The sequence below is a fragment of the Eutrigla gurnardus genome, assembly GCF_963514095.1.
Source record: "Eutrigla gurnardus genome assembly, chromosome: 7".
NCBI lineage: Eukaryota > Metazoa > Chordata > Actinopteri > Perciformes > Triglidae > Eutrigla > Eutrigla gurnardus.
The window spans coordinates 18,010,983-18,036,143 of record NC_139921.1 but is presented as its reverse complement, the minus strand read 5'-3'; the positions used below and the strand labels follow the sequence as shown (position 1 = coordinate 18,036,143).

Genomic DNA, 25,161 nt, shown 5'->3' with positions numbered 1-25,161 from the left:
ATAAGTATCAATCAAAGTCTTGTTTATCCAGTGGTGTGCTCAGTATTTCCCAAACACATGCACGTTGCCCCTAACCGTTAAAAACTTCCGTGTCGCGCACGCGCGCTTCGAGTCAGCGCCGTGCACGTCAAGTTAGAGCCCTTAATATGAGCATTTGTTTTAATCCAAATGCATGTGCATTCAGTTAAGTATAGTTAATAGTTGATTCAGAATAAGTCATTCATTAATTGAATTAATTAATTGTAACACATTTGGTCTGATGCACAGTTTCATTTCAACCTCACAAGATAAACCTTCTAAATGGGCCATTTGCTGTTGCAATATTTGCCAATGCAGCAGCTGACAGGAAGCAAACCTGCACCAAAGCTGTTGCTCTAGCAACAGAATGGCAATGAAAAGGTCTTTTATATATATATATAGCCTAACGTCTTGTTTTATATTAAACTAATGGAAACGTCATGAGTTTATAAAAGTATAATTATGGAAAAAGAAGGGGCGTAATGTGTAAGGTGTGTAAGCTGCACTGATGTCAAATACTGTATGAGACAACATTTCATTTCTTATGTGGCAGAGATTAAAGCTACCCATTTTTGTACGAGGCAATAAATGGGAAAAATACATGAAAAGGTGAGTGGTTGTTTGTGGAGGAGGTTTCCCAGAGAAGATTGCAGACTTACAGAAACCGTGCTTACAGCCCGTTCCACTCTGCAATGGTGCGGAAACAAATAATCCAAAGACTGTACAATATGTGTGAACTGGAGAAAAAAACATTCAACCCTGAATCATCAGTAAGAAGAAACAGTTTATTCACAGGTACTGTAAAAGTAAAACACAAGCTGCCATATCATACATTTATACACAGGGTTTGAAAATCCTTTACAAAAACAAAGCTATTCGAAAATATGGGTTTTGATATGAAATATGACCTCACATATAATAATTTCTTGAAAAAAGGTCTTGGTTTGGTAATAGTAATTTAATTTATGAGCCTAACCCCACAGTGAAAATTGAAGTTATTGTAAAAAATTAGAATGGTAAAAATGGAGTAGAAATCATTCTTAAAAATGATTAAAAAATCTCATGCAGCATCTTCAGAGAGGGCCTGAGAGAGTACATCTTTGAAAAAGAAAGAAAACAAAGTCATATTTGTAACAGATATAGAAATCAAACATACCAAAATACAACAAAACCAGTTTGTTTTTCATAGCAATCATCTTTGCCATCATCTTTGCTCTCTCCGTTTGCCGTTTGATTCATAACAAACACATTCTGGCAGCTACAAAGAGCTGATGATTGATTTTCCTAAACAATGTCCCGATCATTTGCTTACTCACTGCATCATTTCATAGGAAACTAACCATTCTTAAGTCTTTGTTTGAGACACTGGATCAACGTTGTTAATTTGCCTATTTAAAAATAATAATAAAAACAGGGGACAAAGGGGGCCAAACTGTGTTGCTGCCCTTGAGAGTCAGCAATGAGGTTGTTGCAGGAGTTGCAGTAAATGTATTGGAATGCATAGAGCCGAGGCTTGGTAACGCTTGTAAAAGTGTTGTATAAGAGGCCAGTAGACTTGTGCGATCTCATATGTGCCTCTTTGTTGTACAGTGTATAGAGAACACCCACTCCAAGCCCATTTGGAGAGAAAATGTGCTCACTGATGAGCACTGCTATCAGTGTAACCAGTCATCATGCTTTCCTCGCAGGCTAGTGTAATAGGGAAGGTTAAGTCTCGCAGGATCGCTTGACCACATACTGTATTGAGGCACCAGAGAGAATGGCTGAATCAAGAATAATCACTCGCTATCCATCACAGTGGCCCTCTGATTGATATGTTTTGGCGTAATCTCCCATTCTCAGTGAGATAAACACGGGCAAGCACAGCTTGAATAAGCCCTCCATCCCCCAACATAACTGCTGTTCTACCTTAGTGCATCCACTGAGACCCATTTCGATCAAGGCAACTGGAGGGAAAAACATTCACTCAACCCTGCTAGCTTTCACAGGCAAGCCGGCAGGAGATGAGTGACAACAGCAAATGCAGTCCTTGATGAGATAACCAGTTTGAAAATCTAGAAAACTACAGAACCAGAGAGTTAACATAAGGCGCAAGAGGCTGAATGAACATGGATAAAATGCTGACTGAGGTTTGAAACAAGAGAAAAGGCAAAGTCTGGGAGCGCAATAACATTAGCTTATTGCTTTTTCTTTTTTCCTCTTTATTTTACCCCCCTAAAAGGATATTTGTACACACCACATAATCATATAAATACACTATACAATGCAATATAAAATATTTTTTTTCTTAAAAGCAATATGTTCAGGGTTTGCTTAGGTACGCTTAAGATACCTGCACCATATGAAAAATAATGGATCGAAACAAAAGAATACAAAAGGCACTTCCAGGTGTTGTTCATTGACTCTTGAGTAAGTGATGGCCACTGCCGTGCCGCGACAGGCAACAGCATTTGTGCTCACGTTTCATTTCTCTGCCATTAAAACGTGTCCCAGACAATGAGGCACTGTAGCTAGGTGGTGAAAGATTCCCTCTGTTTTCATGCAAAGATCCACTCTCGTCTCATCTCTGTCACTCGTTGTTCTTCATTCCAGTGATATCTATAAGCTTGACCGTTACATTTCATCATCCTTTTGTTTTCTCACTTCCTCAATTCTCCACCTTGACTTTCTTTTTGTCCTCACACTTCAACTTCACGCAGTCCCTCCTGAGCTCCGGATTTTGGCATGCTGATGTCAAAGCAGGTCACCATCATCACACGGGACTTGCATAGATTGACACAGAACTCCAGCTCCTCCGTGGCCTGCGCCAAGGCCTCCAGGTACTCCGGGGACTCTTTATCCAAATTCTGGTCCACGTCAACTGTTGGAAAGAGGAAATGAATGTTGTTCGTCATCCAATATCTTTTCAAACGTAGATATGAACTTATAGTAAACAAACATTTTTGCAGTCACTTACACTCTCCCATCCACTTGCTGGGGTCCATCATCAGTCGGGCCTTGGTGTCTTCCAGCTCTTCCATCAACACCTCATACTTTGCCCTCAGTTCCCTCACTTGCTGTTGCCTTCTCTCCAGCATCTTCAGCTTACTGTTGAAATACAGCAGGCCCTGAGAGAAAAGAGAGCTATTTAATTACTGTTGCCTCAACAGCTCAGTTAACTGAAGTGGCTGAAAGTTAAAAAAAAACAACAACAAAAAAACAATAAAACTAGCTCACCTTGTCAACATCCTGGAATGGCTGTAGACAAGATTGAGGGGAAACAGATAAAACAAATTATCATGTTAAACAAGACAGAATATCAGCAGAATGAAGAGCATATAAAAACAGTATGTTAATATATAGACATACTGTAGACACATGCTACTGATGCGCATGCACATGACTCCAAATCTAATTTGGAATTAGTGAGGGGGAAACTCACAGAAAAACTATTTTGTCATTCAGGCAATGATGGCCGGGAGAGAAAAATGTAAGATCATTTCATCCCTAATTGAAAGTAAATCAAACCACCATCAAGCTGATTTAATATCTTCTCTCCACAAATCCCTGTCTGGCTGCGGCAAACTTGTGGGAGCAGTTAATGATCCACAGAAGAGGAGTCAGCTATAAAAAGCGATCAGGCGTCCAGTGATGAGTGCTGGCGGCGAACTGATTTGGGCTGGTGTTGAGCACCCCTGCATTCATCACACATTCCCTGACCAATCTTCTCACACCAACTTCTCTCTCTCTTTTTTTTCACTCCCCCCACACATCACCATCGTCAGCAGTAAGCCGAGTCATCGCTCATTTTCCAAACCAATTAACCCTCGTCAGTAATTGCCTCCTGAACTCTTGACATTCCCGAGGAACGCTGCCAAAATACCTAGCTCTGGGAATCTGGACGCAGACATTTTAACTCCGGGATTTGCCACTGATCTGACTGAAGGTCAGACGTCTGAGACATATTATTGTCTTGGTCTTTAAAAAGAAACTGGGAAGAAGTGCGCTAAGACATTCCCACAACGCGAGTCAACGTGACACGTCTTGAGCGTGCATAGCATCGATGTCGCACATGCAAAATATGGCTGAGGCTTAGGAAGAGGGATTCATGAGACATTGACCCAGACATAACATCTTAAATGAGTTCAGTAAGTGTACCGCCAATGGAAAACAAGTCCGAGAGTCTGTGCTGACCTCTGTGGTTTCCTCCAGACGCCGCCTTTGGAGCCGCTCCACATCATCAATCTCATACACCTTGATCTCAAAAGGCTCCTTCATAGGTCCTGACATAGGAGGTAAGTCCACCCACTGGCCTGCTGTGCTCACCTTCTTCCCCAGGGAAGAGGAGTCTGGCAGGGGGGCCGGGATAAGCCGTCTTCTCTGGAAGCCTATAAAGCCATGTGTACGGTCAGACAGGCAACAGTTGGTGACATGCAATAGTAGTATTTGCTGGGATTTATGAGTAAATATGTATGAGTCTGACGCTGAGATGTAAAGAGATACAAGGCATGCCAAGTTGTGGCGATTGCATATTTATGAGGGTTTTATAGATTGCTATTCTGTATATACACAGCCCAATAATTCAAAAGGTTGGTTTTACACACAGGAATTCCAAATGCTTATATATACGGGGCTACAATAACCTGAAGCAGGTCACTGCTGCTCATGTTCAATCCATCTTATTTGATCATCACACAGTTTGAAGCCATCTTGTTTGAAACATTCACTATCATGTTCCCCGTATATGTATGAATAATGTATTCAGGAGAAGAGAAAATCCAATGAAACCCCAATTTGTGAATGTAATGAGAATGGATTCATCAAGTAAGAGCCGCTATAAGGCTAATTTCCTTCGAGACGCTATTTCAATGTGTGTAGCTCCAAGGGCAATGACGCTGCTGTTTCCAGTATATATGTGTATATAATATGCACCTGCAATTCATTGATGCGTATAAAAACCCAAATGAGTTTCTTACCATTCGCTCTCTTCTTGGGATACTTGGAGCTCCTCGTTCGGCCCAAAGTCGACATGCCGCTCTCGCTCATCGAGTCGTGGGCGGAGGAAGCGCTGCCTGTGGCTTCGCTGTCACGGATCATGCTTTCATATCCGCTGCTGCCGCCGCTGTGGTAGAACAGAGCGGTGCGGCCCATGGCTGGGGGAAGCTCCCCGCTCAACACGCTGCTGTTGTCGCTGCCGTGGCCGCTGCTGTAGCGTTGAGGCCGCCTGGGTGCCGTGATTTTGCTGTACGGAGAGGGCAGCGCGGCTATGGGGGATTTGTCTTCACTCGCGTTCACCCCGCTATCGTTCCCGCTGTCTGAATCTCCCGACGCTCTCATGTGTTTGCCTGATATGTTGCCGGTTGCCAGTTCGCTCACACGACTGTTGGCAGCCCTCATGGCCTGCTTGGTGCCCATGATGGTTCCTCTCCCTGGCTTACTGCCGACGGCAGCAGCTGTCCGAGGAGCTGATGTTCGTCCCGATGGTGGGAGGTTGGCGTTAGTGTTTCTGGTCATGGGGGCGGCCAAAGATTTGGTGGAGGAGCTTAGGCCCTTGGAGTTGTTGACTGACAGTGAGCGTGCCTTACTACCACTGACGGCTCCTAATGCTCTGGGAGCTACTGAAGCTTTTGCTTGACCAGGTTTGCCAAGACTTCCTCCAGTCGGGGATGATGGACAGGTCGCTATAGGAGAGCTGGATGAATTAGGAATCCCAAATCTCGGGATGGACTTGTTGGATTTGTGACTGCCGCTTCCCAGACTTGCCCCACTATTCTCCCTACTGAGTGCAGGTCTTGAACCCAACACAGACAGGCTTTCACACCTTTCCAGGGACATCTGACTGCCATAATGCTGTCCAGCTTCTCCTCTTGGCCCTCTGGCCTTCAGGCTGGAGGTAACTTTGGCTGTAAGGCTGGAAGTTTTGAAACTGGTGGAGTCGGCTCTGCGGCGTACCTCAAGCTCGTCCTCGGACACGGCTGCCCTTGCTCCAGAGGTCCGTCCTGCTTCCCCATATGCTGACTTTAAGGCACTTTGGGGCAGCAGGATCTTAGTCTTGTGGTCAAGACTGGACTTTCGCACTGGAGGAGGGGGAGGTGAGGTGCAACCAGGTTTAGGGAGATTGCTCGCTTTCTGTGAATTAGCCTTGTTGTTTTTCCCCAGGGAGGAGTATTTAAGGCTTGTGGTAGATGCGATTACATCTTGGGTTCCCTTGTAGTCTGTAGAGGAATGAATAACGGGTACTGTTCCTAGGGTGGTGGCACCTCGTCTCAGCTGAGGCATTCTGCTGGGTGGATTCTTACTGGATGACTTTTCACAGCCATCGACCACCCTCTGGGATGAGGTAGACCCCTGCACCTTGGGTGGGCGAGGTACACTGTTGCTGTTGTTGCATGTTTTGCTGGAAGGGATGCCACTGGGGGTATTTCTGAGAAATTTACTGGTGCTGCTTGAGTCAGCAAACTGAAGCTCTGAATGGTTGTCAACACGCTGCCAGGGATCCTCCTGCTTAGCCTCTTGCCTTGTTGGCTCTCTACTGCTGCTGCTACTGCTACTGCTATGGGAGATGGATGAGGTAGGTTTAATCTTCCTGGGAAGACTGGAATGGACGATGGAGGGGCCCTGTGGAAGTTGGGAGGAGCTAAGCGAGTGAGCTTTAGTTATTTTAGACGTGAATCTAAGGGAGCCTTTGGATGTTTCTGGAGACGGAGGGCACTTTGTCAAGGACAGTTTGCTTGAGGCGGTACTATCGCTGTCAAGTTCAGAAAAACTAAATCCACTGTCGTTTAAGGAGTTCTTGGCATCTCTAGGAGTGGATACACAGTGGAACATATCCAGGGAATCAAAGTAAAAGGAGGCCTCTGGTCCAGTCTGTTTGGCCTGTGGAAGGAAGACGTCTGTGGAATGAGCACCTTCACTCTCCAAAGTGCAGACACTAACCTCACTCAGCCAAGAGCTGATTGATGAGCCCCTGCTATCTACACACTCCATCCCTCCCTCCAGGTGAGGTGCGACTACGGCGACGTTCGCCTCTGATCCTCCCGCGGCCGACGTGTAGGCGTCAAATTCATCATTGATGCTGCTGATGATGCTGACAGGCCGGGAACCGGAGGCCAGAGCCTGAAGGGAGCAGTCACTGTTAAAGCTGATAATGCTGGATGGCCGACCATTATCTACAATACTGCCTATAGACAGTTCCTCCACCAAGGTGAACACCAGCTCATCCTCTCCGTTCAGCTCCACAGGCTGCTGCAGCGTCACAGTGGCTCTCAGGATATCGCGATCCAGGCATCTTTCTCTCAGGGTGGACCGCACCTGGCACACCTCAACCGGACCTCTGAGCATAGGGGAGGTGTAAGGATCCCTCCTTTTCATGGACTGGTGGCTCATTCCCACAGGAGGCATTCTAGTGCTGGATCGTTCCTCGTTGCCAGCGCTCTCCTTGCTGTCTCTCTGCTGTGAAGGAGGTGGGGCTGGCTTGGGCAAAGCTTTCTTGTTGAAGTACACCTTCTCCCTCACCACAGGCTCAGAATTAGACCCCGAAGCAATCGCTGGCTTGTTAGGGCTAACTCTGCTTTCTGGAACCAAGGCTTTCTCACCGTCAGCGCTGGTTCTGCACACATTTTGAACACTGTCTGATGCTGCCCGTTCTGCAGGGATGCATGGCGTTTTGGAATTCTCCGGTATAGATTTAGTGTTGTCACTGCAGATCGGTTGCATGGCAACAGATTTCGGGGATTGTTTGGGTGAGATGCCTTCTTGGGTATAAGAAATATTTGCTACAGTCTTTGGTGAAACGGAGCCTTGGCTCTCCTTAGATATGTCAGTCTTGGGGCTAGCCGGGCCTCGCTTGCCCTCCCCAACAAAGGCAGTGGGTTCTTCACTGCCATCTATACACTCTAGCCTCTCCTGCAGCTCAGCAAATGTGTTGCATTTAAAGAACTGGTCTCTGTCCAGAGGGCCCTCTTTTGTAGACCTCTTCCTGTTCAGGGAGGGGATGATTGGAACAAAGGCAGGTGGGCCTTCATTGTCACTAAGCTCCCTGTCCGAAATCGGAGTTCCCCCGGGGCCCACATATATGACAGTGTCACAAGACTGTTCACTACTGGAGGAGTAGTCTGGGTCACTGAGCATGGAGGGTAGGTCTGGGTCCAGGGCTACGGTCCGAGGGTGGAACGGCCTGAGGTGGGGCGGACGGCGGATCCTCCCTTCCTCACAGGAACTCTCGCCTCCAGATGAACTGGATGCGTACTGCAAAGTAGAGTTAAAGCAGAAGAGAAGATAGTCGTGGGGGGGTTTAAAAATTATCTCATTAAGTGATGACAGTAATGTAATTCTATCGTCTTACAATGTTAATGGAACAATATTTTTTCCAAAACCCATTTTAATCCTTGTAATTCATCGAAGATGCATTTCTTAACAATCTCATGATGAAATCAATCTTGGGGCAAATATTAATTCCTCTGACTTTCCCAGTCGATATTTATCTAAAGGTTAAAAGTGCACATCAATAGTCACACAGAAATTAATGTCAATAACACAAATTATGCTGTATGTGGTCTGCATTCTAATCATGCCTGGGACCAATACCAAATAAATACATGCTGTCATTCCACCTAATTATCTGGAGCATATATTTCCCTAATCCGAGGGAATGCATTACACACTTCCTTGGGCAGTGGTATTGATTACATGATTATGCGTTGAGGAGCCGAGGAAAAACTACCACGGAGTTACTGCACTAATAATCTTTCATTTGCAGAAGCATTCACACATTAATTTGCTTAATAGCTCCAAAATCACGGGACGAAGACAGATTTAGGGACGCGAGTCGTGGCATGAAATGTGATGAATGCAATATAGTCGCACACGCACGTTAGGAATGTAATCGCTGTATAAGCAACATTTAAAAATAACGCTGAATTAACAATTAGTCTGCATTTATACACAACATTAAACGGAGCACAGCTGTGGCAAGAATCATCATTTAGAAGAATTATAATTGAAAAAATTCTTATAAAAAAAATTTCTTACTCTACAGTTTATTATTGCATATATCGGCGCTGATCAGTTTATCCTGTACCTTAGATTTCTTCTTCCTCATGCGGTGGATGCGGGATGCCAGCTGGATCGTGGTGAGAGAGTCCGCGTAGTTGGCGGGGGAATCGGAGATGTGGGCGATCATGGTGGTCCTGCAGTTGATGTTGCCAAGGGACTCCCTCAACAACATGGTCAGTTTGCTGTCCCTACATGGTGCATTGGAAATGAGCAAACGGCACAGTCATATTTCCAAAAAAAGACTATAAAAGGGGGCTGACATGGTTCCAGGAAGAGCCATTTGCAATTCTCTGAAGTGACACACACTCCTGTGACGTGTCATCAATCTTTTCAAACCTGAGTTGCTATCATATAATCTTATGCAACACCAGTGAAAGCTATTATATGAGGGTAACTAAACAAACTAAACACACAGTAAACCTGCTAGCCTGACGACACACGCAGCAACTTGCCTGAAACTACTTAAAGACACAGTAAAAGAGACAGTAAAACTAATGGTGGTTTTCTTACCTGTAAGGTACGTGTTTCGCTCCATTTGCTAACGCCATGATGACATTTCCCAGTGCATTTAGAGAAAGACACAAGCCTCCCCCACCGTCTCTGCTTTTACTCAGGACCTTTTCGCAGCTCCCCAGGTCGATGAGGTGCAGTCTGCTCCGACCGCCCGACACTATGCCAACGACAGAACAAGAACCAGGTGAGCGCAGCCCAGACACTCCCTCTCTGAAGTCAGCTCCTCACGCACGGTGCCATGATGACAGGAGCGGCAGGGCTCAGCCCAGACTCGATCGCTGATTGATTTATTTATGAGCATAATTCTCACAGCGAAGTAATCCAAATTGCAGCCTGACAAGTAAACGACCAACAGAAGTCTAACTCACGGTAACAAGAAGGCAAGTATATATTTCCCTTTCTAGTGATTTAAAATACAGCGAGAAGGAATTGGCCGTCATTGTAAAATATGACAGGGCTACACATTGTTATGTGGGTGATGTAATTACACCTGCAGCAGCAACACATTAAACTCCTGTCAGCAGGGCTTCAAATATTTGCTCTTGGCCAAAACATAATGCATGCGTACAAACAAATTTCACAACCAATTCATCCATAAACATTGCAAATAAGGGCCTTGTCTGATGTTCCATTTACATTCATAGTGCACTTTTATGCCACCTTATGATTATTCAGTGTGAAAGGGAGGCCATTTTTATAAAGCTATAATTAGGAGATGATATGTTCAGATAAATTACACTGCCGGTGTACTCAATTTTAATACATGTGCTAGGAAATGAACAATAAATCATATTTGTTTATCGCAAAAAATATGAGGTGGCAACTCGTTGGAACCCTGCAAGAGTCGTAGATGCAGTAATCTTAACGGTACTAACTTCCTCCCTTGCCGCTCTTCTCCATGCGGTACTGGTAAATGTGCAGAGTGAACAGCATGTGGGAGTTGCGTCGCTCCTCCTCCTCCACGTTTGGTCTGCTGGTGCTGCGTGCAGCAATGGCCGCATCCAGGAAGAGGGCTGCTTTCTCCGCCGTGGGGGCACGTAGCTCACTCTGATTCTGGAGCTGTGGGGGGACGGGAGAAACGGTCAGGGTGAGGCCACATAGGGCTTGTGATAGAGGACAGATGTGAAAAGGATACTCTGAAAGAGAGGAAGGGAAAGAGAGGGGCGGCAATTAATTGGACCCTGGCACACATTTCTTGCCCATTAGAGCGGGTCTCGGGGGTGATTAAAACAACAGATATGCACACAGAGGGAGGAGGATTAGGAGAGGTAATGGTGGCGCAGGAGGCAGGGGGCACTTCCCTCACCTTGGATGTGATGATGGTGGTGAGATACAGAGAGAGAGGGGGGGAAAGGGGGAGGCGGAAATGAGAGAGAGAGAGAGAGAGAGAGAGAAGGCGGGGGGCATCATGAAGGGAGCCCACAAGTGGCTGTTGAGAGGAAGAGCAAGGAGGCGTATCACAGATCTGCACAGCCTTTGAAGTCAGAGTCCATACAGATCCCCCAAAAACAACATCTGACAGCAACACCTGTGAGTGCCTTCAAACCTACAGTGGTCCACCATCCCCCAATAACGCTTCCATTGTGCTGCGGAGGGCTTGCGCTAACACACGGGTAATAGATGCTGATGGATGCTGACGGGAAAGTCAATACAAAGGTAAGAAGAAAGCCATCAATACCACGGATGGGTTTGGTGGAAATAAAAGCAAGGATTTGAGAGGCAGGTAAGATGGAGTGAGGCGGACTGGGAAGTCCTGAGAGATGGAAAACGCACACACACATACATACACACACACACATGGGCTCAGAAGAAAAATATTTTTCTAGAGGAAGAGCTGGATCATAGACAGAAAAAGATCAATACTCGGAAAGACTTAGACGGTATATCCCACAGAGAGAATGAAAGGATCAGCGAACAAAGAAAGAGTGGAGAGGCGTGATGCTTCTCACCTGAGTGCCACAGATGGGATCCTCTCTTAGGTGGATGCCAGGGGACTGGCCCTCCTGCAGGCTGCCGGTGGACACCTCGGACAGCAAGTCCTTCAGCTCCTCGTCCTTCCCAAAGATTTCCACCGCGGACACCCGGACGGAGAAGCGTGTGCCCGTCTTCTCCTTCCGCTCATTGATGAGCTTGAACAGCCAGGAAATGGCACAGGGCACAATGCCGAGGCTCTGAGTGGAGCTGTCTTTGCCAATCATGGTGTATGTCTTGCCTGGGGTAAAAGAGAGAGGGGGATGGAAACGGAAATGGAAATATTGCCTTGTGTCGGAAAAGCCAGTTGTACACATTATATGCTCAAATTAACTAAAATGACCTCTTTCATTAAGCTGGCTGGAATGGGCAGGAAATTGACAAACGGATAGACACCAATGTTAGATATTTTCTGAGGGTTATTGTGTTCAACAACTACTGGGGAAAAAAAGGAGGTAATATTTTGTACGTGCAAAATAAAATAAAAAAAAACGCTAATCCAAAGCGCCGTTCCAGAAGCAGTAATCCTGTGGAGAATTATACCTGGTGGACACAGCAGCATGAGGAGAGTGAGCCCTTCAGCCTAAGAGTCCGGGCCAATTACTAAGATTTTAATTACAGACTGAGCCCTGAAGCTTGGATGCAGCACTTTTACCCCTCACCCCACTCCCCGGACCCACTACCCATTCCTTCCCCTCCGCTCTCTCCCATTCCTTGACGCAGCCCAGTGCACCGCTAAGCCAATTGTGGACATCAAGTGCTGCTAACAAAGAGCAATGAGAATTTTCTTCGGCTAACAAAGGCTCTTGTCTAATCTCTTGCCAGTGGAGGAGCTTACCGAGCTTGACTTGGCCGAAGCAGAAGATGCAGCCGTCTGCACCGTTCACCACAGACTGGATGACCTCGGCTACTGTCCCTGAGCACACCTCAGCCTGTTAAAAATACAGAGAGAGAGAGAGAGAGAGAGAGAGAGAGAGAGAGAGAGAGAGAAAGCACACACTTTTAGTTCAACAACTTCCGGTCAAGGAACAATTAATCAAAAAAAGATACCTATTGAAGGTATTTGGCATTTGTTACACCCAAACATTAATGCTTTCAGTATTTCTCATCACTCAGGTGTGTGTGTGTGTGTGTGTGCATTTGTGTGTGTGTGTGTGTGTGTGCTGCAAGGTTCGGCTCATTTTTGCAATCTGTTTCAGCATGGGTCCTTAGGGGGCAAGGCTCCTGCAGCAGAGGCCCCTTCCCATATATCACACTGCAAACAAGGCCTCCAACAGTAGAACAGCTTGCTGTTGCTGTTAGCCACCAGCAGTGCTGTCCCAGCGGCACAATCTAGCAGCTTGGCCTCAGCTCTGCAGTAACAACATTTAGGCTTTAGCTATCAGCAGCTTACTTAGGAAAATACTTGCTCCTCGTGGGTGGTGTGACAGAAGATCTGAGGGTCTCGTCGCTACGGAGACACAACACTCTTATCTGCTCTCGTAGCTACTTTACTGCACCATGGGGGAATGTAAAAAAATACTTCACCTCAGATGTTTTTGTGGACATTTTGCAGTGAGTGACATAGATACAATTGTTGACTATGCTGTAAGGCGAAGTTGTAGACAGAGCAAAACTGGTCTGCTCCCAAGTCAGCATGTCGTAAACATGTATGTGACCTCAGTCTGTAATCTCAGTGGGTATGTCTGCAGAGAGCTGAGGTTACATATAGCTGTTCTATGAAAGGAGAGGTTAGATATAACTGTGGTGGACTCGCATCATTCCCAGAGGGCTTAAAAGGCCCAGCTGTTAGACGCACACTGGTAAGAATGCCCTCTGACCCAAGACAGGCATTTCTTCTCTAAGCCTATGGCCACACCCTGCTAACATGAAGACATCCCTTTGCCCTTGAGAGGCCAAATTCACACATGACACCTTGCGTTGCGCACACAAAAACACACGTGTAGTACCAGCCCTTACTTGTGAGGCATCCTGGGTAAAAACAGCATCGAAAGCGAATATCTTTGGGACAGCAACGGTGGCGGATCTCCTGTGTCCTGAACTGGAGTGTGGGCTGGATGCGGGGTCGTAGAGGGTCAGCTGCTTCTTCCTGCTGTCCACTTTCAAGAAGGACTGAGACTCTGAGGAGTCTTCGGTCTCCAGAGATGGACAGATACGCATCATCACTTTCACCTAAACCCCAGAGTGAGACGGATAAGCAAAAAAAAAAGAAAAAAAGGTTGGATTAGAAAGTGAAAAAGCATTAAACATTAAAAATGTGCAGACGGACTCAGCAGGGAGATTTACGAATCCATATTTCGGTTTCAGCACAGAGAAGGAAAAAAAATACAGGCTAAGCTTAACATGTTTTACTTACAGTGCACTTTCAGAGGAGAAGAAATGTATGGTAGGCATTCTCCATATAGGTTATAGAGAGGCTAAGTCACAGCAATGGCTGTGTTGACGTACACAAGAGAGATGCATTTCACTTAGCAGTTTCCCACAAAACTAAATGATACTAAGACAAACCTACTACAAAAAAAGATGATCATCATTTTTATAGAAAACCGTTGTGGAAGAGGCCCACTGAAGCGAAACACAGACGTTTATACTTGCAAGCCTTTAAATGGACTGACTGGACTGATTAAATCATCCGCAGTTCTCATCTCTGCAGTGTTCATTACATATCTGTTTTCTCCCCCCTTTATCACCCACAATGGGAAACCAATGATGTAGTTAATAACAACAAATTAGTAACAGCAGCAACCACAAGGCTGGTATTCTCAGCAGGCTATTTTATAATGGGAACCACCAATGATCATCCTCAGCAACATTAGCGCATAAGCAGAATTATCATGAAAACAGGTTAACATTTAACAGCATTCAACCAATGAATGTTGCATATGGTAAGAATAAATCTGTGATATGTTGATATTTACTTTTCACTATGACTCAGCACAAACTAAACTAAAATAAAAACATCAACAAAGCAAGGTAAGTGAAACATGAGGCTTGCAATGGAGGAAATGTGTTTGGCCACTGGTGTTACACTCAACTAACTCTTTAAATGATGATCTCATGTTTTAAAAACCAACGGGCCCAGGGACCCTCCCTCTGTAAGTGCTGAGGGGCCCTCGTGGTCTGCTCACTCTTTGAATGCAGAGTGCTGAGGGGGGCCCAGTGGTTAGCACACACCGTAAGCACCCAGGAGCCAAAGGATCAGTCCTGGACCACACATCCCATGAGGCCCGAGGCTTGGAGGCCCCCTGGCAGCCTGAGGCCCCCGGGGGCACTGGCCCCACTAGCCCGGTCCATAGTTAGCCACGAGTGTATCCAAACCGGGAGCGTGGCTCAGCATTGTGCATTAACGTCACATGCACTTTGTCGGTGTTGATGGACATCGACGGTTGCCGTGGAAACACTAAGTCCCATATTGAGTGGTGAACCCGATGGGTCAACACATTCCCTGTCAAGGTAAAGGTGTCAGTGAAAGGCAGCAAGGTGTGTATTGAAAGTCACAGCAGAAAATGGCGGAAATTAATGTGTGTGAAGCGCCACGCTGGGGGATTATCCCTCTAGCGGGATTGTTTTTCTGGACCGTGAGCTGCTCGCCAGCATGGGAGTGCAGGAGCATATGGCCCCCCCTTCTTATCCCACCTACTCGCTCTTCCTCCTTCTCCTCTCCCTCCCCTCCATTGCCCGGAAAATGGCCGCTCCACATTAAGAAGCCTACCCTGTTGCATTCTGCGGCTCGACATTCACGAGGTGAGCTCACGGTCTTAACGCGTTCCTCGGGTCACGGTGCAGCTCGTCATGCCCCGCATGGCACGTTAAAAAGGAACGGCGGCTCATATCTAAAGGTGCTAATTCGGCATTGCGCTGACAAACCCATGCGTGTCTAACTTCATTGCCATGGTTACAGGAGTGAGGTCATTCTGCCAGTTAAGTAAAGTGGCACAAACAATAGGGTATCAATTTCACCATTTCCTGCCTCTGCCATGCTGCACACAGATGTGCAGGGTGTGGTCGTGCTTGTTCATGTCCAGAATGTATTCTTTTTGTAATTCCAACAACTCTATATCGCCTTCCTATGTGACGGTCAAAAATACACCCCTACTATATCTCCAAAGTCATATATCTGTGACTGACAGGAGACATAAACAGCGCTAGGGATATGAATAGCAGTGTTGGGAGTCCCTGTCAGCTCCCCGAGTGTTAGTGTTACGCCTCGCATTATAACAACTGTAAAGCTTCTATATCCTACAATATACGTGATGGGGAACTCAAAATCTTTCAAAGCTTCTTGGAAAAAGTGCAGCAAAGCCTCTCAGGCATTGAAATAAAACCTTTAAAATGTAGCTAACTCTCTCTTCCCTTTTTGACAGACTGTTTCACTCAGTATGGGACTCTACCGCCTTCACGCCTATACAAAAGGATCATTCTTCCCACGACTAGTATATAAATATTGCTACAGACTCAGGCTCCAGCTCTCTACAATGTCACTGGAAATCCCTTTCTTTCAGCGAGTTGATTCATCTCGCACTCTGCAGTCCAAGTGCAAACTCTCTGTCTACTGCACAGGGGCCGTTATTGTGACTGACATGTACATATGTTGAGTAAATTACATTTGCTATGACATTCAAACCGGGCTTCCACATATGACTGCCGAGTGTCTGTCTACCAGACAGGGGCCTGCCAGGCCAGCTAATGTCTCAGTTTTATTTATGTTGGCAGAGATCAGACACTGGAGGCCAGAGAGGACTGGCTACAGTATTTTCACACCTCAGACTCCGTGCTAATGGCCCTGTTTCCCTGTCCCTTGATCCCCCACAAAATCCATTAGTGTGGTTTGGCATTCCTCCATCCACTCAACTGTCTATACCTGAAAGGACTGTGTCTAGGTCAAAAGAGAGAAAAAAGTGGAAGTGACCCACATACGGTTGATGGAAACAAGACATTCAGTCTGAGGCTGAATATGAAACAGATGTCGGCCAAATCTAAACCATGTAGGCTACAGAAAATGTGAACGCAACTGTGATTCAACAAAGCTTTAAAAAGAGACGGAGACAAACCTTCAAAGAAAGCACGTGGATGCTTTTACTTCACAATAAAAGAAAAAAAGAAAATCTGGCCCGATACTTGATACAATGTCAGAAATCTTGATTTCGCCTTTAAAACCGACCCCTTAAGCTGCAAAGATAACAGGTCTGGGCTTGAGGAGGCTTGTTAATATTACCGTTTTTTTATGAAGTCCTTGTGTCAACGGGAGGTTTACAATATGTGACTAAATCTCAACCGTCTGGATACTTGGCAACAGAAGCGAGCACTTCCTATCCAGGTGGGATCTAATCTTGTTATGGGGACTTCTTCTGCTTTAGAAATACAGGACGCGATCTCAGACAAACAATACCCAATAAACCAGAGGAAGAGCAGCGTGTTTGCACAGCTTTGTTTAATGACCGTCCTATTGCTGCCAACCTGACTTTCATCGTCGCACACTGTACCTAAAATGGAATTACAAATCCTGCCCGTTCAACGTGACCGCAGATTTGTGGATTATAGTTTTGTTGCTGTCTTTCTGTATTCAGACAGAGGAATGCTGCTCTCACAAACTGCATGAATTCATGACATTCCGGGAGGCTTATCTGACTATCTGCATGGACCGGACCAGACGGCCCGCTGCGCGTTGACCACTGTGTCGCCACCCTGCATTCTCCGCTTCAAATGGGGGAGTCTGTGTGTATCTGTATGTTATATGTGTGTAGTTGTGTGTATGGGTCCGTTCTCACCTTTCCCATCCCTGGGTTCTCTTTCACTTTGGACACGGCTCGGAGCAGGCATGGCGGGGCAGGGGGGGGCGAGGCCTGCAGGATGCCGCTGAAGTTGGTGGGGTAGATGGAGGGCTCCTGTGGATGGAGCAGTGAGGGCTGGTGCTTTTTCCGCTTGGAGGACAGGTTCAGCTTCTGAGCTGCCCTGGAAAGAATAAAAAGAAAGAAAACCACCATTTCATACAGTTCGTGCTAATCATTTTTGGTGCTCAGGTGTTGGTACCGAGCCAAGAGTCTTTGTAAGGGTGTGCTGTAAAGCCTTTAGAAATCCTGGAACACAAAAGGTCAACAAGCTCCTTTTAGTTCCCCTAAAGAAAACAAAGTCAGCAGGAGAGCCAGATAGTGCTACTCCCGACCACTTCCCCCTCTAAAACTACTTTTTCTTCCAACTCCCACCTCAACCTCCCCTACCAAGAAAGATAATGCTTCAGCCCTCCATCAACGAGAGCAGGTAAAGTGCTCTTACATCTTGATTCACAGAAAGTACAAATCCATCACATACCTGAATAGCAACCCTATTCCCCTGCCACGGATCAAATAGAAGCTGTCATAGCAGCAAGGTACAGCATACTAATGCGTTTATCTTGATCAAACACAAAACAATTGTCATAGACATGACAGACGAGGACTGGTGGAACACTGCCCTCTGGGATACAGCCATGGCTGTCTCTGTTACTAAAGCTAAGCAATTATGAGCGTGTTCACTCGTTCGCTGAAATCAAAGCTGGAATGTGTGCTGTTTGTTGGCAGTTTTGATCATTTACAATAGACTAGCTGGCCAGCACCAGCGTTTAAGAAGCAGGTAGGTAAACCCAACTTCCTCCTCTAGACTGCCTGAGCAGTTCTGCTGCGCTGGCATCTAACAGAACACTCTGCTGTAACTGAATCCAGCTTTTTGACGGTCTAATTAAAATCCACTGTCATCCTGACCTCTTGTCTCCCAAAGTCAGATTCTCACGAGACACGTATTGGTAACAGGGCCAACCGAGTCAGGCACGTGCACTCCTCCCATTCTGTCTAAACCTCCTGCAACTCAGAGGACAGTACCAATATCTGTGCACGGCCTGCAGGGAATCTGGCCAGACTCGAGAGTGGTTCCAGGTCTGGCATCGTGCTGGATCAGCTAACACTGTTTCCCGCGGCGGAAAATTCAAGGTCGGCAAGGAAAGTAATACTCTGAGGAAATTCAAACGCACTCAATTGGTTTTCGCTCAGGCAGTCCGATTTCAGAGCGATGCAGGGAACACAAAGAGGCGGTTGTCAACACGGAGGGAAGGGTGGCACGGCGAATGAGAGAAAAAATGGAGCGAAAGATTAAAAGATGAGGAATCTGCAGAGCAAGGGATTTTAGGGGGAGTCAAAGGAGCAGAGTATGTGAAAGAGCAAAAAAAGGCAGAACCATGTGTGCAGCAGTCTCCTAATAGGCCAGCCTGAGCTCATTAGCCCCGTTCTGGGCTCCTCCGGACAGGACTGGGTGGGCTGCTGCCAAAAACACAACCTCGCCCCCCCCTTCCCTTCCCTCTCTCTGCATCCTGGAGTGACAACCCCCCCCCCCCCCCCCCCCCCACCCCCTCCTCAACGCTCCCCTCTTCACAGTACGCCCCCTGCAGCGACAGCCCAAGAGCACAATCAGGGAACACACTGCCGGCTGATGGAATAATTATTGCATCCAAGAAGGCTGCAGGAGAAGGCTCTCCCGAGGGAGCTGCCTATGTGTGATAGCATGCGAGACGGATCGTGTGACTGAAGAAAAAAAAAATGAGATGGAATAGATGAATGTGAGATGGAGAGAAAGAAAGGGGAAACTACAGCGGGGTACACGTGGTCGTGTGCGACTACATGTGTGTGTGTGTGTGTGTATGCGCATTCATGAGAGGCATCCACAACACATTCATTGAAGATAAATGCGCCCCATCTCTCCGTCTCTGTCTCTCACTACGCGTCTCTCGCACCTCATTCTGTCTCTTTCCTCTTTCAGCGAGGAGATAAATCAAGCATTAGGAGTCACCGTGGAGGGAAGAAGAGGCAAGGATACTATACTGCTTTATAATTGTCTTCAACAGTGAGGAGTGCTCACAACCCAACGCCATAACCTTGAGATTTAATTCATGCCGCACAATGGTGCACGTGTGTTGGGGAGAAAAAAAGGATGATATTGCTGGGCTTTTTTTTTTTTTCTCCCATCACAACCGCATGCACACAGGGAAATTAATTGCTTGTCACTTTCCCTCTGTCCCTCCCTCCCTCCCTCCCTCCCTCTCTTCCTCTCGCCGGCTTGGCCGACTGTATGATCAGTCAATGTAAAAAAGGCGGTGAGGAGAGCCTCAGATTTCCTCGCCCACAACAGCTTGTTCACCTGTTCACTCCTAATCTCCATGCTAATGAAGCCGTTTCCCGTCAGTTTAAAGTTTGTACAAAATATTCACTGTATATTGCTCTATTAAGTGCTAAACACGTGACAAACTGAACCACAGGTTTGTTCCAACATGCACCAGTACACAAAATGCTGCAATGCTGTACTTACAGCTCTTTCCAATCCATTATCTGGTTTATGCTTATAGTCAAAAAACAGACGAGCGATAGAGTTCAACTTTGCAGTCCATGTCTGTGTTGTCACTGTTCTCCATTACTCGCACATCCGATACGCCCGGCCGAGACGCCTGGAACAGAGCGAGGCGGGGCTGCTCACTAGTTGGGGCACAGGGGTCCTCTTTGCTCCGATCGCAATCATCGAGGTTCCACTTGATTTCACAGAGGTTTGTAAGAAGCTGGGGGGGCGGAGGGAGAACCGGGAGGAGGAGGAGGCGTGGGTGTCATAGTAACTAAACGGAACAAGCGCCCAGGTGGAGGTGGGCAGACAGTATGAGTCGCCTGCAGGAGAATCACTGTGAGCCGTGCAGGTAGTCCAGAGAGCTTTGTAGGAGAATGTCAGGATGAGAAGGAGCACCTCCTCTGTTCACACAACACGAAAGCACCTCCAACTCTTTCCATACCTCTTCCGAGTTCAGCGTCAGTTCACAGATTTGCAATAAAAAATTAAAAAAAACACACAACCCAGCAACAGCTTGCCCTCCAACTTTCCACTCAGTCTTTCACATCCAATTCTGCATTCACTCCACAGGCTGCATGGCTGTCTCTCATTTAGTAAATCCACTGTGGTGTGTCCGCTGTGAGCGGCTGCAGGTCCTGATGCCCACGTCCTTTTCCCAGAGTCTCTGCTGCTCGAAGGCGAGAGGAGGGGCAGAGTATCAGCACGCTTGGCTGGGCTGGAAGATTTCCTTGGGTGGCTGAGAATGAGGAGAATTCCTATTCCTGTTCCGCCTCTCGGTCCTTCTCCTGCTATCGGAGAAATGCTGGCAGCTGTCCTGCCGTGTCTCTCTCTCTCTCCCTGCCCCTCTCTCTCTCTCTCTCTCTCTCGCTCTCTCTCTCTCTCACACACACACGCACACTCCCTCTGCTCTCCCTGCCGCCCTCCTCTCTCTTTCTTTCCTCAGCCCAGCCCCTTTTCCCTCCGATTGCCAGACGAGGTGTCAGCGCTCGATTGCTGGCTGCTCGCGGCGCAATTTGCAAGTATTCTCTTTCTCTCTTTACCCCCAACACACACACACATACACACACACTGTCTCACACCAACCCCAACACACACACACGCATGCCCCCCCACCACACGTCACATGAATACTTAATGCATACAGGAGCCTTCTCTTCTTTTAGGGTCCCACACTTCAAACAGATTTGGTTAGTATGCCTACAGTGCATGCATGCACGAGCACGCATGTGTGTGTGTGTGTGTGTTTGTGCGGCTACTGAGTGTGTTTTTCTTTCTTTTTTTTTTTTTTGCCTTTGTTGAAGGATGTAATTAGCCAGACGAATGAGTGTTATTAATCATAAGGAGTGGCACACGGATAAGGTACAATATACTTAAGAGCAGAAAGATGGATTGCATGAATAAGCGTTGCTCTGAACTGAAGAGCTGAGAGATTAAAAAAAGAGTGAGAGCGAGGGAGGGAGGACAAACAATGAATAGATGACATCTTCAGAAGACAGATCTATGCTGGCCGGCAAGAAGGAGTGCAGTCAGTCAATGGTCAAGGGTAAAAAGGGGAATGAAAGCATGGGAGTGGGCGAGCGCCGGGGTGAGAGTACCCTGTATTCCCTGGGCTGCCAATTTACCAGTAAGCCCTCTCAGCCCCCCGACCAGCCAGGCTTGTTTGAAAAGGCTGCTGCTTTGGCTGCAGAGTGCCTACTACAACATATCGGCAGACAGAGTGGGTGTGAGACTCGCCAGATGAAAGTATATTCAGCACAAACCCACACGAAGCTCTCTCTCCCTCTGACACAGTGCCCCACATATGAACTCGGCCGGATTAAATTTCGGAGGCGAAAAGGGGAAAAAAAAAGAAGCAAAACTCAAAACCCACCCATGCCTACCTATTAAGGGAGCGCAGTACACTGTAGTAATGAAGCCGTTTGATGTATCGCATAACCTTTATCTTCCTCCTTGCCACAGCACGCTTACCTCTGCTTTTCTGCACTGTGTCCAAATGAATTTGCCCGAGGTGGGCTTATTTTAAAAGAGCAAGAACCTTCTCCTGAAGCTTCGCCATGTGCTACTTTTACACCCAATCCCTTTGAACCATGACTGGCGACAGTCGATGAGTGGGATGCAGTATTAATGTGGACATTGGTCACACCGACAGTGCACCCGGGCATTATTCTCACGCTCATTGCCGCAACTCTTATTGTGATTTCAAGTGTTATACATCAAAATGACATAGTAATATAGAGCAGCCACAGTCGGAAAAGTCCTGATAGCCGCTCAGCTCCATCACTGTCTCCTTCTGAACAGACTTCAGGGACAGATAATGATTGCAATATATATAAATGAGCCGAAGCGAGACAGATGTAAAATCAAGGATCATTTGGAATGAAAGGTCTCCTGGTGCCTTTGTGAAAGGAAGGACATCTAGATTCCGTTCTTACCTATAAAAGGGAGTGACAGTGAGTGAGGAGGAGAGGAGGTCAATGACTGGAGAACAGACAAGAGTTGGGAAGTCGTGCTTCGCCCGCTGCTTTCAAAGATTCACTTTGGCCTGCTGTCAATAATCCGCCCCAGCCCTCTTTTCAAGCTTTGTCAAATTAACAAGAGAGATTCCTCTTCCCCAGAGAATCATTAGCTGGCACATCCATTAGCTTGTTTGTGCACATTTGTCTCTGTTCCCCAGGCCAGCTATACACCTCTTTAGGTAGCCCATTTCTGCGGCTAATTACCATGTTTGCCACATTTACAATCTTGACGTTTCCTTTCTGTGATTCTCCTTTTTCTCCCCCCCCTCCGCAGACAAGATAAGGCTGCTGTGGCCATTCATGTCGGGATCGGATCAGCAGGTATGACTGCTCCCCCCCCCCCCCCGAACAAACACACAATCACAATGTGAGTCTGCTTCACACTACTGCTGATTAGCAGGTCGGAATAGCTCTTTGTGAATGGAGATGGGGAATACTGGGCTCAGCCAGCCTCAACACCATGCAATGATAATGACTTCAGCACAATGAATCAGGGTCGCTCGCTGCTGCAGACATTCAGAATTGATGCTGGACTCGGTAGTAGAGGCATTTGTGAGGTTTTCAGAGTGGATACAGGTGCCATGTTTTAGCCATGCTGCTGGGTGCTGGAGACACTGCCAAGCCCCAAAAAGCCTCATCAGCAGATGGTCATGATTGATTGGCCGGATGCGTGTTGGTCCGTCAAGTGAGATGCTCTGTTTTTGAGTCATAAGATAATCAATAGAAAACCTCCCCAGAGCTAAAATCAGTACACACTGTCTTATTGATGGGCTGCCCTTGACACGATCAAACAGACCTGTGCCCCAAAGGTGTGTGGGGGGTTCCCATAAATCCACCACACGGGCTGTGCCAGAAATCCAGACGCGGTTCAGTTGAAGAGAGCGCGTAACGGACGAATGTTCAGCGGGCTCAGCGCGGTCGGACATTTGCTGCATGATTTGCTACATTTGGTTTCGGATTAAAACAAATCGCCATCTCTGTGTTGTGGCCTTGATGGCTGCGTTCCCAGGTTCATCCGCAGCCTGACCCAGCTGAGTTTCACTGGTGATTAAGTGACCATGACATCAGCCCGTGGACACACACAGATTCATGCGGCGCACAGACAAGGGGGAGATGATGTCATACCCTGCCAACCAGCCCCGGCAGTGAGAAGGCCCACCCAGACAAGATTTACTAGCGAAGTCAGGATGCCGATCATTAAGTATGAGACGAATGCTTCCCCACCACGAAATACTTTTTCTTAGAGTCAACCATTTGAAGCTGTATCTAAACGGGTCAGTAAAGACAGTTTGCTGCGAGTGTCAGCATCCACCAGATTTATGTACATTCGTGTATAAATATATGCATTACTCCACCACTTAAAGCTCAGCAGGGTCACATGGGGTGGGTTCTGAGAATAACCAAAGAAATATGCGGATTCGGTTACCTGAGACACAGCATTAGGCACATGGGGACAATAACACAGGCCGTTGAATGTATGACAAAGCTGGTCCTCCTGTGTGGCGCTGGGGTTTAGTCTGGTAATGAGCCTGTCTCCTTTCTAAAGTACCCCTGCAATCAATGTGCTATAAACATTAATTTTTCTCACTTCCTCTCCTTTATCCTTAATCCCTCAAAACAAAAACAAAACGCCAGAGGCTGAAACATCTAGAATATCGCGATTCATCTTGGAATGCGGTTCAACAAATGTTAATGGTAGAAAAAATGTGCAATTTTTCTTCCACCAGGAGATCCAGAAGCAGCCGTTCCCCCATCGTGCAGTGTGGTTATCTTATCGTTCGGATTACAATCAACTAAAACCCAAGATCTTTCCAGTCAGTTTGAAAAATGCGTTTCCTCTTTCCTTCAGCAGGCCGAGATACATTAAAATAGAAGGGAGAACCGACGGGCTTATCTGGCTGTCAGTTAAATCTTATCAAGCCAAAGCTCTGAAGCTTCCAACCGACTGCCAGCCCGTTTCCTGGCTGTTTTAATAGCGGACTGGAGGTAGAGCTCCTCTCTCCTGTGTCGGTTTACACAACAACAGTTTGCAGGATGTGGCCAAACACCTCCAGGCTAGGATTTATACACTTCCTATAAATCCTCAGAAATAGATAAACTGATCCCAGTTAAGCCACACAGCTATGAATGTGATGTCCTTTTAGCTGAGCAATATCAGGATATTGGCACCTTGACAAACATATTGGACCAAGGCCTTTTTAGAAAATCTCTTTGTTCCAAGAAGGTGTTCAACAAGCCTTTCTCCCTGCACAGGGTCTGGCCTTGGACACAGAATACCAAACGGGGCATCATTTGTGTGCTGACTGCTGACAGCCCAAGGCTGCACGCACATCCTCATTGAACCAATCCCCGGCCAATTAGGTAAGGTCAAATGCATTCACACAGTCGGTGGAAACTAGGTGTTATGGTAGAAAATATTCCCCACAAAAGCTGATGTTGCTTTGAGCAACTGAGTTATATATTACTAAATACGTATGCATATTCATGTCAGATTTAAAGACTTCTGTCACACACGCAGCTTTGCACATTTTCTGTCACAGTCTCCCCCAGAACTCTTTTGAAACCGTCTGTGGACTGAGGTGGAAAACGAGGGCTTAGGGCATCCTCTGCAGAATCGCTTGAATAACTGGGGATCATTTGAAACACAAGAGGAGAAAGAAAAAAATGGAGTGCAAATGGGGAACAGGCAAGAAAGGATGACAAAAATAACAAATTAGAGATCACTGAGATGGAATAGGAGAAGGAATCTCAA

The 25,161-nt window shown here is 46.7% G+C and overlaps 1 protein-coding gene across 4 annotated transcripts in view; it reads right to left on the bottom strand.

Moving 5' to 3' along the window:
• Positions 1-789: 789 nt before the first annotated feature.
• Positions 790-25,161, bottom strand: part of kif26ab (kinesin family member 26Ab) — a 67,791-nt gene continuing 43,419 nt past the window's right edge. For 3 of the 4 annotated variants that reach the window (XM_084012975.1, XM_084012976.1, XM_084012977.1), the window contains 12 exons: positions 17,304-17,487; positions 13,495-13,707; positions 12,374-12,467; positions 11,514-11,776; positions 10,440-10,623; positions 9,562-9,721; positions 9,077-9,239; positions 4,974-8,244; positions 4,192-4,385; positions 3,235-3,255; positions 2,975-3,125; positions 790-2,878 (listed from right to left, as the gene is read on the bottom strand). In XM_084012975.1, coding sequence (XP_083869101.1) covers positions 2,697-2,878; positions 2,975-3,125; positions 3,235-3,255; positions 4,192-4,385; positions 4,974-8,244; positions 9,077-9,239; positions 9,562-9,721; positions 10,440-10,623; positions 11,514-11,776; positions 12,374-12,467; positions 13,495-13,707; positions 17,304-17,487 — 5,080 coding nt within the window. In that variant the 3' untranslated portion in view covers positions 790-2,696. Of the gene's footprint in view, positions 2,879-2,974; positions 3,126-3,234; positions 3,256-4,191; positions 4,386-4,973; positions 8,245-9,076; positions 9,240-9,561; positions 9,722-10,439; positions 10,624-11,513; positions 11,777-12,373; positions 12,468-13,494; positions 13,708-17,303; positions 17,488-19,866; positions 20,685-25,161 lie in introns of those variants that run through there. The other variant, XM_084012978.1, reaches the window with a different exon arrangement.